The 16,382-nt window shown below is 47.3% G+C and overlaps 1 protein-coding gene across 1 annotated transcript in view; it reads right to left on the bottom strand.

Moving 5' to 3' along the window:
* Window positions 1-5,002: 5,002 nt before the first annotated feature.
* Window positions 5,003-16,382, bottom strand: part of LOC134395600 (zinc finger protein 850-like) — a 28,944-nt gene continuing 17,564 nt past the window's right edge. Inside the window, exons 5-8 of the mRNA XM_063121759.1 lie at window positions 15,719-15,884; window positions 11,534-12,042; window positions 9,753-9,882; window positions 5,003-6,860 (exon numbers count right to left, since the gene is read on the bottom strand). Of these exons, the coding sequence (XP_062977829.1) occupies window positions 5,356-6,860; window positions 9,753-9,882; window positions 11,534-12,042; window positions 15,719-15,884 (2,310 nt within the window). The 3' untranslated portion in view covers window positions 5,003-5,355. The remainder of the gene's footprint in view (window positions 6,861-9,752; window positions 9,883-11,533; window positions 12,043-15,718; window positions 15,885-16,382) is intronic.

Below are 16,382 nucleotides of genomic sequence, written 5' to 3'. Positions count from 1 at the left end.
CCCAATCCTGTTGTAGTCCAGATTTTTTGGGGGGTGGGAGCACACACAGAGACACACAGCATCTCTCTCTCTCTCTTTCCAACCCCCACTCCCTCCAAGCCTCACAATAGCTGCTGGGCTGATTACGACAGGAGGGCAGCAGCTCAGAGGGGAGATGGCCCCAATCAGAAACTCTTGAGCTAGTGATACCTTGCAGCAGCACAAGCAGTCCTGCTCCCCACCCAGCCTGCCGGCTGACTGCTGTTCTTGGCAGCTGCATTGCCGCCCATCGTCCTCCACATGCTCCTTCCTCTCCGCCACATGGCTGCTGCTCCCGCCTTGTGCAGCAACTATCGCGAGAGGTCTGCTGGGGCAGCTTGTAGAAGGGAGCAGCTCTGGCCAGGGGAGCAAGCGAGGGAGCAGACGGCGGTGGCTCCAGCAGGAAAGAAGCCCTGGGCCCTCCTAGGCAGGAGAAGAGTGGGCAAAGCAGCTGAATTCGCCGCTGTTTCCTGCTCTGCTGCCTCCTGTGGGCTCTTCCCCCACCCCCTACTTCTGGTGGGGCCGCTGTGGGCTTGAGATAGGAGGAGAGAGCGGCTGCGTGAGTGAGAAAGTCCTTCCTGAGCAGGAGCGGTGTGGGGAGAGCAGCTGAATTTGCCGCTCTTTCCTGCTCGGTCCCTGGGTTTTAGGACCTTCTGGAGAGACCACCTCAAGCGCCCCCCTGCCGCCCCTTTTCCTGTTAGCAGCCCCTGCCAGCGCCCCCCTGCCGTCCCTTTGCCTCTTAACACCCCCCTATGCAATCCCACCGCCCCCAGGGGGGCAATACCGCCCACTTTGGGAACCACTGATATAGACCTAACCCACCACAGAAGAGGACTTCTGCTCACGGTGCGACCAAAGTGAGTAGGAAGACCAAGGACGGAACACCGGGAGTTCCAGAAAAGAACTAGATTATCAAGAAAATACAAGGCCAGAGTCTGGGAGCTGACGTAAACACCCTGTACCTATCACTGAAGGCTTATATGCCTGAGCCCTCAAATCACCCAGAACACAACTGCAGGCCCTCAATGTCGATGTCTATTTGCAAGCAGAAACTTTCTCATGAGTATAACTTTACACACAATGGGCCCGCTCAGAAGACACCTTAAACCATGGCTTTAACCACAGAGGTTAAGCCAGAAAGCCCAGCCATGTTCAGAAGACACCTCAAACCATGGCTTTAACCATGGTGAATAAGGCTTTTTGCTTTATTCACCATGGTTAAAGCCATGGTTTAATGTGAACATAGCCCAGCTTTCTGGCTTAACCACCATGGTTAAAGCCATGGTTTAACGTGAACATAGCCCAGCTTTCTGGCTTAACCACCATGGTTAAAGCCATGGTTTAAGGTGTCTTCTGAACGGGGTCAATGAGTCTTTACTCCTCAGGCAGGCACGTCTCCATCTAGCAGCCGGCCAAGCTTAAACCTGTAGGTGTCTGCATTCCCTGGGGGTGAGGTCGCCACTCAGCGTCTGCCTCCAAGTTCAAGAGGGGGTATTTATGATTTGAGGGGAAGGATTGACACCCATCTCCCCCAAGCTCCCCACCCCCTGGACCTACTTCAAGGTCCCTTGGCACAGGCAGCTCGTCTGTGAAATTTGGCTCGGGGAGGGTTCTCCAGGACATCCTTTGAAGAGGAGGCCTCCAGAGGGAGCATAACAGGAGTGGAGTTGTGTCAACATGCATTGGGGTGTTGGTGGCCAGATGTAGATGCTTCAGAATGAAGTCTCTTCAGGTTGAAGCTTCATGGAAAGAGACAGAGAAGCAAAAAGCCAAGCATCCTATGTTGCTCAGAGGAGAAATATTTATCGAGTGAAGTTCACACGGAAGAGAGCAAAACACAAAAACAGGTTCCAAAACGAACGTATTTATGACCCTCCAATATTAGGGTGACTGTATGAAAAAGAGGACAGGACTTCTGCATCTTTAACAGTTGTCCTGAAAAGGGCATTTCAGCAGGTGTCATTGGTATGCATGCAGCACCTGGTGAAATGCCCTTTTCAATACCACTGTTAAAGAAACCCTGTCCTCCTTTCCGTATTGTCACCTTAGTGTATATCCACCCCTATCTCCATTCATTGGTTACAAATGAAATGTTTGAAAGAATGAAATGTGATATCAAATATGTTTCAAAGTCTCTTTTGTAGTTAATTATTTATTTAAATAGGTTTAGCTCACCTTCTGAATGGGGTGGGTGGGGGGAAGGCTTCAGAAGTAGGGGTAACCGTCAAATATAACGTAAAATAATACACAGATGAATCAAGTAATAACTAACCAATTAAATTTATTAGACTGCAATAAAAAAAGTCATATAAATAGCTAAAGGCACAATCCTATGCAGGTTTAGACAGGGGGGGAAACTACAACTCCCATCATGTCATGCTGGCTGGGGGATGCTGGGAATTGCAGGACTTCTGTCTAAACATGGAGGCTTCACTGTAAAAGTACGGAACACAGAGAGAGCTTGGAAGAGTTCAACAGATAGGATTTAAATTCCCACCTGACCAGTTCAGGGCAGGTAACCGTGGTTGAAATCAAGCAAGTATAAAAAGAGACATCCTAAAATATCTCATTTCCCCCCAAGCAGTGGAGTAGAAATGCTTCCAGTGACTGCAGTGCGAATAGGACCAAGAAAATGTTTAAAGGAGGGTTCAGCAATCTGGTGCCCTCCATGTGTTTTGGACTACAACTCCCCTAAGCCCCAGCCAGCATGGCCAATAATCAGGAAGGATGGGAGTTGTAGTCCCAAACTTGTGGAAGTTGCCAGGTTGGCCATCCCTAGTTTCAAGGTACCAACACTTAAAAGCCAATTCAAAAGATTTGGGCATCTGCCCTGCATGAGAGGTAGAGAAATATTTCAAACCCAACAGAGTTTCAATGAAGTCCCAACAAGATGAGAACTCTTCACATGAGAGGGAAGCAGCACCGGAATTGCTGGCCGTGTCCCCTGAGACTCATGCGTCCAACTTTAGTGTGATGCAACCTCGTGTGCTTGGGGGCTCCATCACGCAATCACGAAGCCCAATTTCTCCAGGGACATGGAGGAGCTACACGCACATGGAGCTTCTTCATACTAATGTTAAGCACACGGGCGTTGGTTTGGGGGCCTGCTTTCCTGAATACGTTCACTGAAGATGTGAGGAGGAAACGAACAGGCCTTAACAGATTTACTGTGGCAGGAGCTTTCATGAAGGGAGCGGGTTCCAGTCCACAAGAGTTTCTTGTCACATTTTCACTACTAAACACCATCAGTATGTGAGCTGCTAATCAAATACAAGGGGAGAGTTCCCTGCCCGGAAGAGTTTACAATCTAAGATACGGCACAAGGAATACAGAGGAACGGGAGGGAGGTGGAAGCAAGTTGTATACATAGAATCCTAGAATAGCAGAATTGGAAGGGGCCTATAAGGCCATCGAGTCCAACCCCCTGCTCAATGCAGGAATCCATCTCAAAGCATCCCTGACAGATGGTTGTCCAGCTGCCTCTTGAATGCCTCTAGTGTGGGAGAGCCCATCACCTCCCTAGGTCATTAGTCCCATTGTCGTACTGCTCTAACTGTGAGGACGTTCTTCCTGGTGAACAGTCGGAATCTGGCTTCCTGTCATTTGAGCCGTGTCCTGCACCCCCTGACACATACATGATATTAAAAAGAAAAGAAATAAACAGGGAAATTGTGGGTTGGATCCATTTATGCTCGCTGGCAGCACTGCCCATGCAGCCCCTACCCCTGGCAGCTGCAATGTAGCGCTTCCAAGCGGCAGTGCCAAAACGAGCGGAAATGCTTGATTCTGGAAGGGGCACGGCCTGACCCTTTTGGAAATGAGCATTTCAGCTCATTTTGGCACTTCTGCTCCAGAAGCACTACATTGCGGCCGCCAATGGTAGGAGCTGCGCATGTGCTGCCAGCATGCACACACCATCACCAGTGAGCCTGGGCCACCTGCAGAAGGGGTGCAATTGGATACTACCCAGTATGTAATTGGTAAAGAAGTTAAACATCTAAAATAGGTGTTACCCCTGGACTGAATGGAATTTAATAGGGATAAATGCGAAGTTCTACACTTGGAAAAAGAAACCAAATGCACCGTTACAAGACAGGGGATAGAGGGTTCAGCAATTCTACAAGTGAGAAGGATCTTGGAATTGTTGTAGATCACAAGCGGAATATGAGCCAACAGTGCGATGTGGCTGCAAAAAAAGCAAATGCTATTTGGGGCTGCATGAATAGAAGTATGGCTTCCAAATCGCGCGAGGTCCTGGTTCCCCTCTAGTCGGCACTGTTTAGGCTTCATCTGGAGTATTGTGTTCTCGGCACCACACTTCAAGAAGGACGCAGACAAACTGGAGGGGGTTCAGAGGAGGGCGATGAGGAGAGACTGGAAGAACTGGGCATGTTTAGCCTTGAGAAGAGAAGACTGAGGGGAGACATGATAGCACTCTTCAAGTACTTGAAAGGTTGTCACACAGAGGAGGGCCAGGATCTCTTCTCGATCCTCCCAGAGTGCAGGACACGGAATCATGGGCTCAAGTGACAGGAAGCCAGATTCCGGCTGGACATCAGGAAAAACGTCCTGACTGTTAGAGCAGTATGACACTGGAACCAGTGACCTAGGGAGGTCGTGGGCTCTCCCACACTAGAGGCCGTCAAGAGGCAGCTGGACAGCCATCTGTCAGGGATGCTTTAGGGTGGATTCCTGCATTGAGCAGGGGGTTGGACTCGATGGCCTTTTAGGCCCCTTCCAACCCTACAATTCTATGATTCTATGACTGGCCCTGAGGGATCAATTGGTAAATACTGGAGCATTAAGAATAGTTGTAGCTCTTCAAAGGTACCATTACGGAAATCCAAAGTTTTCTGCTCTCCCATCCGAAGCATTCCACAACTAATGCGCTTTACTGTGTTAGGCTGCAAACACAGAACCAAAGACTAGCTGCCCTCTCTGAGCCTCTGAATAAACAGATCATTGGCCATCTCAGTGACTTCCTGAAACATACCTGTTTATTCTGTAATGGGGGGAAATGACATAATGTACATAAGAAACTCTTCCTTGTACAGAATTAGACCATCGATCCATGTAGCTCAGTTCTGACGACTGGAGTCTTTCCTAGCAATCTGGAAATGCTGGAGATTGAATCTGGGACCTTCGATATGGGGCGTATGTGCTCTGCTACTGAGCAACAACCCTTCCCTATCAAATGTTTTAATAAATGTCAATATATTACAAACCCATTGATGCCCACTTCTCTTTCCACACTATCAACCCCACTGTAATTATATTACCGGGAGTTTCTCCCCCATCTCTGGGTTTTCATGTCAGGGCCTTTGCACCCGGATACCCCTAAGACGTCTCTCCCGGGTGGATTTTCATGTGTCTGTGAAAAACAGAGGAGCTACAGAATCTTTTCTTGCACACCGAGCATTCGTATGGCTTCTCTCCGGTATGGATCCTCTCATGTACAACGAGGTTGGATTTCTTACTGAAGCCCTTCTCACAGTAGGAGCACTTGTGCGGCTTCTCTCCCGTGTGCACGACGGCATGTTTCCTCAGGTGGGAGCTGGACACGAAGCTTTTCCCACACTCGGAGCAGCCGTAGGGCCGCTCTCCAGTATGGGTCCGCTCGTGTATCACCAGGCGCGACCTCTGGCTGAAATTCTGCCCGCAGTCCATGCACTGATATGGCTTCTCCCCCGTGTGCGTCCTCCTGTGCGTCTTCAGCTGGAAGCTGGTCCGGAAGCTCTTCCCGCACTCGGAGCACTCGTAGGGCTTCTCCCCCGTGTGCGTCCTTTTGTGTTTAATAAGGGATGCAATCTCCCGGAAGCTGTTGCCGCAGTCCGAGCACTCGTGCGGCTTCTCCCCCGTGTGCGTCCTTTTATGAATCACAAGCTGGAAGCTGATCCGGAAGCTCTTCCCACACTCGGAGCACTCGTAGGGCTTCTCCCCCGTGTGGGTCCTCTCGTGCTTCACAAGGGAGGCCCTCTCACTGAAGCTTTTGCCGCAGTCCGAACATTTGTGCGGCTTCTCTCCCGTGTGTGTCCTTTTGTGGAGCTTAAGGTGACAGCTGATCCGGAAGGTCTTCCCGCACTCGGAGCACCCGTACGGCTTCTCCCCCGTGTGGGTCCTCTCGTGTTTAATCAGAGCGCCCCTCTCGATGAAGCTTTTGCCGCAGTCTGAACATTTGTGCGGCTTCTCTCCCGTATGGATCCGCAGGTGCTTCACGAGGATCCCCTTTTCCCCAAAGGCTTTCCCACACTCAGTGCATCCGTATGGCTTCTCTCCGGTGTGGGACCTCTCGTGCTTCACAAGGGTGGATTTCGCGTTGAAGTTTTTCCCACAGTTAGGACACTGGTACGGCTTCTCCCCCGTGTGGATTCTCTTGTGCTTAACGAGATTTGTTCTCCAACCAAAACTCTTCCCGCACTCGGAGCAGATGTACGTTTTCCCTCCTGGGGGGGTCCTTTCGGGTGGAAGAAGGGACGCTTTGCTGGTTGACATTTTCCCACAGTGTGTGAATTTGTGCAGTTTATCATTCATTCGCATCTGCTGACTCTCTGGAAAGTCAATGGCCTGATGCCATCTCTGTCCGCTGCTGGCTCCTGTCTTTTTCCTACACTGGAAGGACTCTGGAAGGTTTTGGTCACTTTCCTCACACAGGAAGCCTTGCTTTGCTCTCTTCCCTGGATGCCATTCTGGTCCCTGTGGACTTCCAGGCTTCAGGTCCACCTCAGGACCCCAGAAACGTGTCTCTTCAGCTCCTTCCAATGGCACCTCGCAGATGCCTGTTTCCCCTGGCCTTTCCAGCTCAAAGGTCTCCTCCTCATTCTTCAGCATTTGCTCATCACATTCTGGGACAAACAAGGAACCATCTATTAATTTAAAGCTCCATTTTGTTTCTTAAATTGTTATGCTTATGCTTATGCTTATGCTTATGCTTATGCTTATTATTATTATTATTATTATTATTGAATTTCATAGAATCATAGAATCACAGAATAGCAGAGTTGGAAGGTACCTACCTACAAGGCCATCGAGTCCAACCCCTAGCTCAATGCAGGAATCCACCTTAAAGCATCCCTGACAGATGGTAGTCCAGCTGCCTCTTGAAGGCCTCTAGTGTGGGAGAGCCCACAACCTCCCTAGGTAAACTGCTTCACATCAAAAGATAATTGGAGCAGTGTACAACAAACCAAACTGCAAAATATTTATAATCAAAACAGGAACATCAATAAAACAGTGGCTGGGATTTAGATTCCTGCAATGAGCAGGGGGTTGGACTCGATGGCCTGATAGGCCCTGCGACGTTACACCAATACGAGGCCCACCACATAAACCCTTCTCAGGCCAAGCTACCACCACTTGAGAACCTGAGGGAGGGTTAAACAAAACCTTTCCCCTATCTATGAGGGAAACAGGTTAAATATAGGATCTGTTTTTAAATGTGCTGTGGGTATATTCTGGTGTGGGTGTTCGATAACTGTGAGACAGGTAATAATGCCAAGCTGACACGTGGTATTTAGTAGCTAACAAAATAATAATAAGTTTATTGTCATGTTAAAAGCTTTAAATGAAAATATAATGCTTCCGATCCTGCCTAACCAAACGCTCCACACACCAACCACCTCTCTCTCGCTCCACACCAATCTTAAGTCCTTAGCAATTAATCTCCTCTCACTCCACAAACAATTCCAATCTCCACTCCCAACCACAACATAACCAACCTAACATCCCTAACATAACATACTGCTCCTCTCCTCAGTCACTCCTTATATACTCTTTCCCTCCCACCCTACCTATTACATCACAAAGCACATCCACTCAGTTCTAACATTCCATACTCACCAAACATACTAAGGCCAGATGTATACAGGATACTCAATTGTGGGGTAACGCCACAGGCCCCTTCCAACTCTACTATTCTATGTTTCTAGTCAGGAAATGCTGGCCTGACAAGAAATGTTTTCAGCAAATGGCAACACCAAAGTAATGCAGGCACCTTCTTGATCTCAGGTGGACGGGCATTCCATAGGGTGGGAGTCACACGTGGTTTCTAAATGGATCCCACACTGGGACCACCAGGAGTGCCTCTTCAGAAGTCCACAATGACTGGGCAAGGTGATATGTTTTGGTACATACTTATCAACTGATAAAACTAATTGTGAGGAACTTCATAGACTCATCAGAGTTGGGAGGGGGGTGGCTGTGAAGTCATCAATTTGAGGATCAGAATTTCTGTAAACCGCCCAGAGAGCTCTGGCTATGGGGGTGGTATATAAGTGTAATAAATAAATAAATAAATAAATAAATAAATAAATAAATAAATCCCCAGAGTTAAGCATCCCCAACAGATGGCAACCTAGCTTCTCCTTGGAGACCTCCAATTATTATTATTATTATTAGTAGTAGTAGTAGTAGTAGTACCCTGCCTTTTGCCCAAGGTTAGGCCTCAAGGATGCATTACAAAATTAAAATATATACAGTTAAAAGCTATAAATAGAAATATACAAAAGTTTAAAAATATATAATTAAATAGGTTTCAATATTAAAACATTTCAATGTTTAAAATTCATATTAAATTTTAAAAGTCTAAAACATAGATAGGGGTCCACATTATTCACCAAAAGCCTGCCGGAATAAGGAAGTTTTCGCCTGCCTCCGAAAACACATCAAGGAGGGAGCCAGTCTAGCTTCCCTGGGAAGGGAGTTCCAGAACACTGGAGCTGCCACCGAGAAGGCCTTCTCCCATGTTCCCACTAGGCGTACCAGTGATGGTGGTGGGTGGGGGGAACCTTCTCCCCAGGATTTAGTTCCATTGTTGACTGTGAACTCCTGTCAAAAGTTTCATCTTGTTGCTGTATTAGTAATCAGAAGCAGCTTCCATCAGGCCAAGCGACAATAGCACCTAATGGTGTAACTCCAGCTCTCAAGGAAAGAATAAGGCCTCATTCATTGGCCCAAATGATCTCTGCCGCGTTCTGGTAAGGAAGTGCCCCCTCTCTTTTAGGGTTTGGGAACAGTGCTGGGGTTGGGCTGGGATTGGTCGCAGGAGATCTTCCCTGAGTTGTCAGGGGCACGAAGATAAAAGGGGGAATTTTGAGAGCTACACAGCTCTCTCCGCCTACCAGTGTCAATGTACCTCAGGTTGTGAGCTCTTGAATCCTACTTGGAAGACCCTTCCTTCGGTCATGTATAAGACAGGCTTAGGCATCGCTTTGTTGTATTGCTTGAGGTGTTGTTTCAAAGGTTTTCTGTGATCTTTCGTGGACCTTCTCACCCCTTTTCCCCAAACCAATAAACTTCATATCTAGGGTGACCGTATGGAAAGGAAGATAGGGCTACTGTATCCTTAAGAGTGGCATAGAAAAGGGAATTTCAGCAGATGTCATTTTGTATGCATGCAGCACTTGGTAAAATTCCCTCTTCATCACCACAGTTAAAGCTGCAAGAGCCCTGCCCTCTTTTGCATCTAGTCAGTCTATTATAGTAGAGTTGGAAGGGGCCTATAAGGCCATTGAGTCCAACCCCCTGCTCAAGACACGAATCCACCTTAAAGCAGAGCGGGGACTAGAACCCAGAACTCCTGACTCCCCGTCCAACACTCTAACCACTACGCCACAGCGTTGAGTGATAGGTTGAGCCGGCTCACACGTCAGACTGTTTCCAGAGGTGCTTCCCAGGGTTTCAAGGCAGACAAAACCCACCCTGGAACCTTTTGGGAGGACTGAGATGTGAACCCTTACCCAGTGAGCCAGCCTCCCAGTCACTCTCCTGCTTGACTTCCAGAGGGAGCTGTAATTTCACAATGTCCAACGAATCCTCTTCCTCCGATTTGGGGGATTTTACGATCTCCTCGCCCAGGGGCCCTGAGGTCTGAAACAGGAAACAAGAGACATAAGTCAAGGATGACGAGATGTTTTGGAGGATGAATGACCCAAGCTTTGCTTTCCACCCTGTCCACTTTGAGCAGCCCCAAACTGAGCGAGCCTGTTGCGTTAAAACGGTTTATAACAGTAATGACAACTGTTGGGCCCAGGACACCCTCCGTATACAGTTTTCAGAATGCATATCCTGCTTGGTGTAAATCTGGTGTCAGGTATAGGTACAAGGCCGGCCTTGTACCTTGTGGGTAGATTTATTAGGAAATGGTTTGACAATGTCAGATGTCTCTGCAAGCTTATCTCTGTAAGACATTCCTACGGGAGTAGCTGGTTCACTCCTTTGCCTCGGCCTTGAAGCGGCTGGTTCTCTGGGAACTCCTTGCCACCTGAGTCTGGGCACAAACACAGAATCCACAGCATATGCAAGTCCAAGTCTATGAAAAGCCTCACTACTTTTCATGCCACACTTCTTAGATATCCAAAGTCCAAATAGCAAAGCGTGCATGTGCAGAGTGCTTTCAAAGTCCCAAGCAGAGATGGAATCCAAAGCAGGAGGGAGGTCAGGCATTGCGTCGAGAGATAAAACCTAGCCAAGCTTTTTCAGCTTTGCACCAGCATTTAAAGCCTATTCAAAGCCACTTGACAGACAGGCCCTCTGACCTGTAAACCATGCCCACGTGCCAAGAGGGCGGGATGTTACAACCCATTTAGAAGAGCGGCCCCCACCTTTTCCAAAACACTCTGAAGTTCCCAGGGAACCAGCCGCTTCAAGGCCGGTTTACTGTTTTAACTTTTGTGAACCGCCCAGAGAGCTTCGGCTGTGGGGCGGTATATAAATGTAATAAATAAATAAATAACTTGTTAAAGATACAGGAGCCCTGTCCTCCTTTCCACAGGGTCACCCTATACACTTAATATACCAAACGTGATAATTTTACCGTATTTCTTTGATTCTAAGACGCCATCGATTCTAAGGCGCACCCTATTTTTAGAGCTGTTATTTAGGGAAAAAGGTGTGTCTTAGGATCAAAGAAATACTTCCCTCACCACCCAGCCAACCTCCTTCCCGCCTCCGCGCTTTTTTCTAATGGTTGTGTCCTTTTCTTTTTCCCCTCTGTGAGAGAAGAAACTGCCGTTTGCGCAGGAAGAAGGGGGGGGCGTTGAAACAAAGAGTAAACTTAACTCTCCAGTCCCGCTCTTTACTTGTCTGTGCACCAGGGGACGACGACACGCGAGTAAGTCCCATGGAAATCGATGGGACTTACGAATAAATTTGCCTAACAAAAAACCAACCAGCTCCTCCTCGCTCACATGGCTCGAGGCTGCTGCAGGAGCTTCCTCTTTTCCTCTTACCGTATTGCTTCGATTCTAAGACGCCATCGATTCTAAGACGCCATCGATTCTAAGACGCAGTCCATTTTTAGAGCTGCTTATTTAGGGGGAAAAGTGTGTCTTAGAATCGAAGAAATACGGTATGCCAAACCAACTTTACATAATTACATTTTATGTTCCTAAAGTAACAAAGTAATAATAATAAGTGGGCTAGCAACTTTTGTGGGCTTATTGACAAGGCTGCCTTCGCCTCCACCGCTCTTTGGCGCCATAGCCACTGACGGACGAAGGCCCTGGAGTTGGCTGAATACCTCGTCTGGCCCATCAGCACCCTGGTAGCAGAACTGACGGAAGTACCAGTGCCGCTGCCCCTCCAAGTCAACCGGTTCCTCGTCCAGCATCTCTTCCTTCACTTTCACATGAGCATCCAGGTTTTCGTAGGCCTCCCGGCCTTCTCCGCAGATGTCAGGATGGGCGCGGGTGGCAGGTTCTCCTCTAACCCGCCGGCTTGCCTCAGCTTCGCCCTTCAAGGAGGCCTGGAATTCCTTTGTATCGGCCTCTGGCTCAGGCTGCGGTGAGCCGTCCCTCCTTTGGTGGGGTGACTCCACTTTCTTCAGGAATTCTTGCCACTGAGATTCCCAGCACTGCTGTGGCTCCTCTGCTGGCTCCTGCTTAATTTGCGGCAGGCCTTCTGCAGTTAGAAACTCCCCGGCTCGGGCCACGTGAAGGTCTCTGCCTCCCACCTCGGGCCCCTGCTCCTCTGGTCCGGGGCCTGAGGGCTCCCATTCCGCCATTTTGCTTCCGAGCTGCACTTGTGGGACTGAAAAAGAAATCGAGTGTTAATAAGCGTGAAGCAAATATAGACTGAACAAAAACATCCCTCTCCCATGGTGACATTTTGTTTTTTCACATAACACCTCTGTCTAAACGTCGGCACAGTTGATGTGCCCTGCGGCCACTATAAAAAGAAATTCATGGGGTTGGATCATCGTCATCATCATTTATATGCCGTTTTTCTCACAGAAACTGCCCAAAGCGGCTGACAATACAACAGCAATACAAAAACAAGGAAGCACACCGATACATCATTACAATTGAACAGCATTACAACAGTAAACAACCCAGACAACGCATTTCACTAATACTGACAAATTAATTTCAAAATAGGCAAAAATCAATTATTCAGACTAATTACAAAATCTTTACAAATTAATTACAAAATCAATTACAAATTGATTACAACATCAATTATAAATTAATTACAAAATACGTGAAATCAACCAATAATAATAATAACAATAATAATTTATTTCTTACCCGACTCTCCCTCTGGATCAAGATGGGAAACAAATACATAAAACTGATTAAAAACATAAAACCAGTACATTATTAAAATCAGATATTTTAAATTTCAGCTGCATAGGCCTGCCAGAAGAGATCAGTCTTTATAGCTTTTTAAAATTGAGAAATTCTATTAAGCTGGCAGATCTCTCCCGACAGGCCATTCCACAGTCTGGGAGTGGCAGAAGAGAAGGTCCTCTGGGTAATGGTTGTCAGCCTAGTTTTGGCTTACTGAAGTAAATTCTTCCCAGAGGACCTGAGTGTGTGTGGCGGATTGTATGGGAGAAGGCGATCCCGCAGGTAACCTGGACCCAAACCATGTAGGGTTTTAAAGGTGATAACCAACACTTTATACGAGAGACGGCCTTATTGGCTGTGGCCCCGTACCTCTGAAATGGGTTGCCATCAAGAGTCTGCCAGGGCCTAACAATGCAGGCTTTTAAGAAGGCTCCAGAAACCTAATTCTTTGCCCTGGCCTTCCCATGGTAGTGTGTGTGTGTTTCAATGTTCTTTTTACAAAATTGTATCAGTCTATTTTAATGTTGTCAGCTGCCTTGGGAGAAGTCCTGCCCTGAAAGGTAGCTTAGAAATATTTAATGTAAGCCTATGCGGCAGGGTTTTGCTATTTTATTGTTTTACTCTGTACAGCACCATGTACATTGATGGCACTATATAAATAATAATAATAATAAGAAGAAGAAGAACTGGGCATGTTTAGCCTGGAGAAGACTGAGGGGAGACATGATGGCACTCTTCACATACTTGAAAGGTTGTCACACAGAGGAGGGCCAGGATCTCTCCTCGATCATCCCAGAATGCAGGACACGGAATAATGGGCTCAAGTGACAGGAAGCCAGATTCCGGCTGGACATCAGGAAAAACCTTCACAATGGAACCAATGACCTAGGGAGATGGTGGGCTCTCCAACCCTCGAGGCCTTCAAGAGGCAGCTGGACAACCAACTGTCAGTGATGCTTTAAAGTGGACTCCTGCATTGAGCCTTGTAGGCCCCTTCCAACTCTACGATTCTATGATTCTGTGCTCCTGCTGCCTCTTTGCTCTCCAGTTCAGAGGAGGTAAAAGCAGTCCACAACTGGTATTTTGTATCGCTGTGTGCATTACAACAGTGCTATTTTTGGGATGGAGGCATCGCTCAAAAGCATTGCACATGAATACGTACATTGTTGCCATTTACTGCTGAAATGTATTGGTTTGTTATTGGCTGATTTTATATAATGACTTATTTTACAGTATTAGATTGTTTCTGGTATGTATTTATGATTTGACTGTTATCTAACTTTTGTGAAGCCTTTTTCTCCTACTCAGCCATAGAGATGTGAAGTCACTCGGGGGGTGAGGGGCTGAAAAAAATTCCAAGGACAAAAGAAAATCCTGAAAAGAGTTTTGTTTCGTTTTTCTGGGCCTTCATATCGCAACTCAGAAGATGGGCTCTAAATATTTAAATAAATAAATACATAAACAAACACAAAAGATAATGGCTGGCTAGACAATGCTGGAAGTAGTGTGGGGTTTTTTTCTGTCTAAAACACACATAGGACATTTATTGTGTGACAGAAACATTAATGGACTAAAATCCATTTCTTTCAGTGGGTAAGCATGCTTCAGGCATCCAACCTCCACCAAAGCTACTGTTGCAATAACTCGTGTCAGTCTTGAAGGTTAAACAACAAGGCACCTCATTGTTCCTTAAAATCCAGCTCATTTATATAATGTTTTGGCCTTTAAGGTCCCACAAGACTCTTTGTTGCTTTTTCCAGAACCAACCCACCACGGCTACCCCTCTGGAACCTGCCATGCAGCCATTAATTCCACAGGTGCAGCTACAGAGAGCGGTTCTATTAATAAGGACAATCTAGTCTCTGAAAGGAGCCAGCTGGCTCAGCAGAAATCATAGAATCATAGCATAGCAGAGTTGGAAAGGGCCTACAAGGCCATCGAGTCCACATCCTAATTACCCACATGTTTAGTTTTTAATTGGTTGTTTAATGCTTTATGTGTGTATGTTCTGTGTTTTAGAGTTTTAAATTTTGTATACTTGTTTTTACCTCAATTTTAGAATTTCTGTAAACCGCCCAGAGAGCCCTGGCTATGGGAGCGGTATATAAATGCAATAAATAAACCCCCTGCTCAATGCAGGAATCCACCCTAAAGCATCCATGACAGATGGTTGTCCAGCTGCCTCTTGAAGGCCTCTAGTGTGGGAGAGGCCACAACCTCACCAGGCAACTGATTGCACCGTCGCACTGCTCTAACAGTCAGGAAGTTTTTCCTGATGTCCAGCCAGAACCTGGCTTCCTGTAACTTGAGCCCGTTATTCCGTGTCCTGCACTCTGGGAGGATCGAGAAGAGATCCTGGCCCTCCTCTTTTAAGTACTTGAAGAGTGCTATCATGTCTCCCCTCAATCTTCTCTTCTCCAGGCTAAACATGCCCAGTTCTTTCAGTCTCTCTTCATAGGGCTTTGTTTCCAGACCCCTGATCATCGCAGTAAATCCATTACTGCATCATTGTGATCAGAAAAGGAATCGGGTATCTCAGGCCATATAGGCTTTTTCTTTTTTTAAAGAACCCTTTCTTTGAAATTATTCTGGAAACAGAATTTCCTACATGCCTACTTTTCCCAACCTGGTACCCTCCAACAGATATGTTGGGACTGCAACTCCCATAATCCCCCAGTCACCTACATGCCTACCTTTCCCAATGTGGTGCCCTCCAACAGATATGTTGGGACTGCAACTCCCATAATCCCCCAGTCACCTACATGCCTACCTTTCCCAACCTGGTGCCCTCCAACAGATATGTTGGGGCTGCAACTCCCATAATCCCCCAGTCACCTATGGGATAATGGGATTCCCCACCAGGTTGGGGAAGGAGGGTCTGTGCCCTGCATTTGATTGGATAGAGTGTGAATTGATGGGAGTGGTAGTCCATCGCACATCCGGAGGGCACTAAGTTGGGGGAGGCTGATCTTGAGGCTTTCTGCATCCAGCAGCTGCTTCTTCATTGGAAACCTTTCAGCCTCCTTCTCTTGCTGCCTCCAGACAAGGATCCCCTAAAATCTCCTGCATTTTATCCCTACTCAACCCACACACGCAAACTTCCCACCCCCAGACTTCCCCTCCTTGCTTTGACTCACCTGCTGCTGGCAGCCTTTGCAATGCACCTCCCGAGGAATCCTCCTGCAGCCTCCCAAAGCTATATCCCTCCACGTTTCTCAACAAAAATGAGGGAGGGGAGAGAGAGAACAGGGAGGTGTTTCCTCCTCTTGTCACACCTCCCCTTCTGCAGCTTCTGCGGCCTCTCTAGCCCAAGGAGCTCTGTGCGCTTAACCCCTTGAGCCCCTTAGAAAGGGAAAAGCAGCTTTTACAGGCATCCCCTCCAAACCATCAATATGGGAAACAGAACTAAGAGTCCATTCTGTCCAGCATGACCCAGGGAAGCCCGGAAGCGGGGCATGAAGGCAGTCATATTTTAGGATGTTTTTAGGGTATTTTAACAATGTATATTACGTTTTAATTCAGTTTTATGTATTTTATATTTGCTGCTGTTCCCCGCCTCGATCAGGGTGAAGAGGCGGGTAAGAAATAATAATAATAATAATTCAGAATACTGGCCCTGTTCAGCAGACACCTTAAACTAGGCTTTCCTTAAACCATGGCTTTAACCATGGTGGTTAAGCCAGAAAGCCGTGCTGTGTTCAGAAGACACTTTAAACCACCGCTTTAACCATGGTGAATAAAGCAAAAGGCCTTATTCACCGTGGTTAAAGCCATGGTTTATGGTGTCTTCTGAACGGGCCC

This window comes from Elgaria multicarinata, chromosome 3 (assembly GCF_023053635.1).
Source record: "Elgaria multicarinata webbii isolate HBS135686 ecotype San Diego chromosome 3, rElgMul1.1.pri, whole genome shotgun sequence".
Classification (NCBI taxonomy): domain Eukaryota; kingdom Metazoa; phylum Chordata; class Lepidosauria; order Squamata; family Anguidae; genus Elgaria; species Elgaria multicarinata.
The sequence above is the reverse complement of the archived record's forward strand: the minus strand, read 5'-3'. Positions and strand labels throughout refer to the sequence as shown.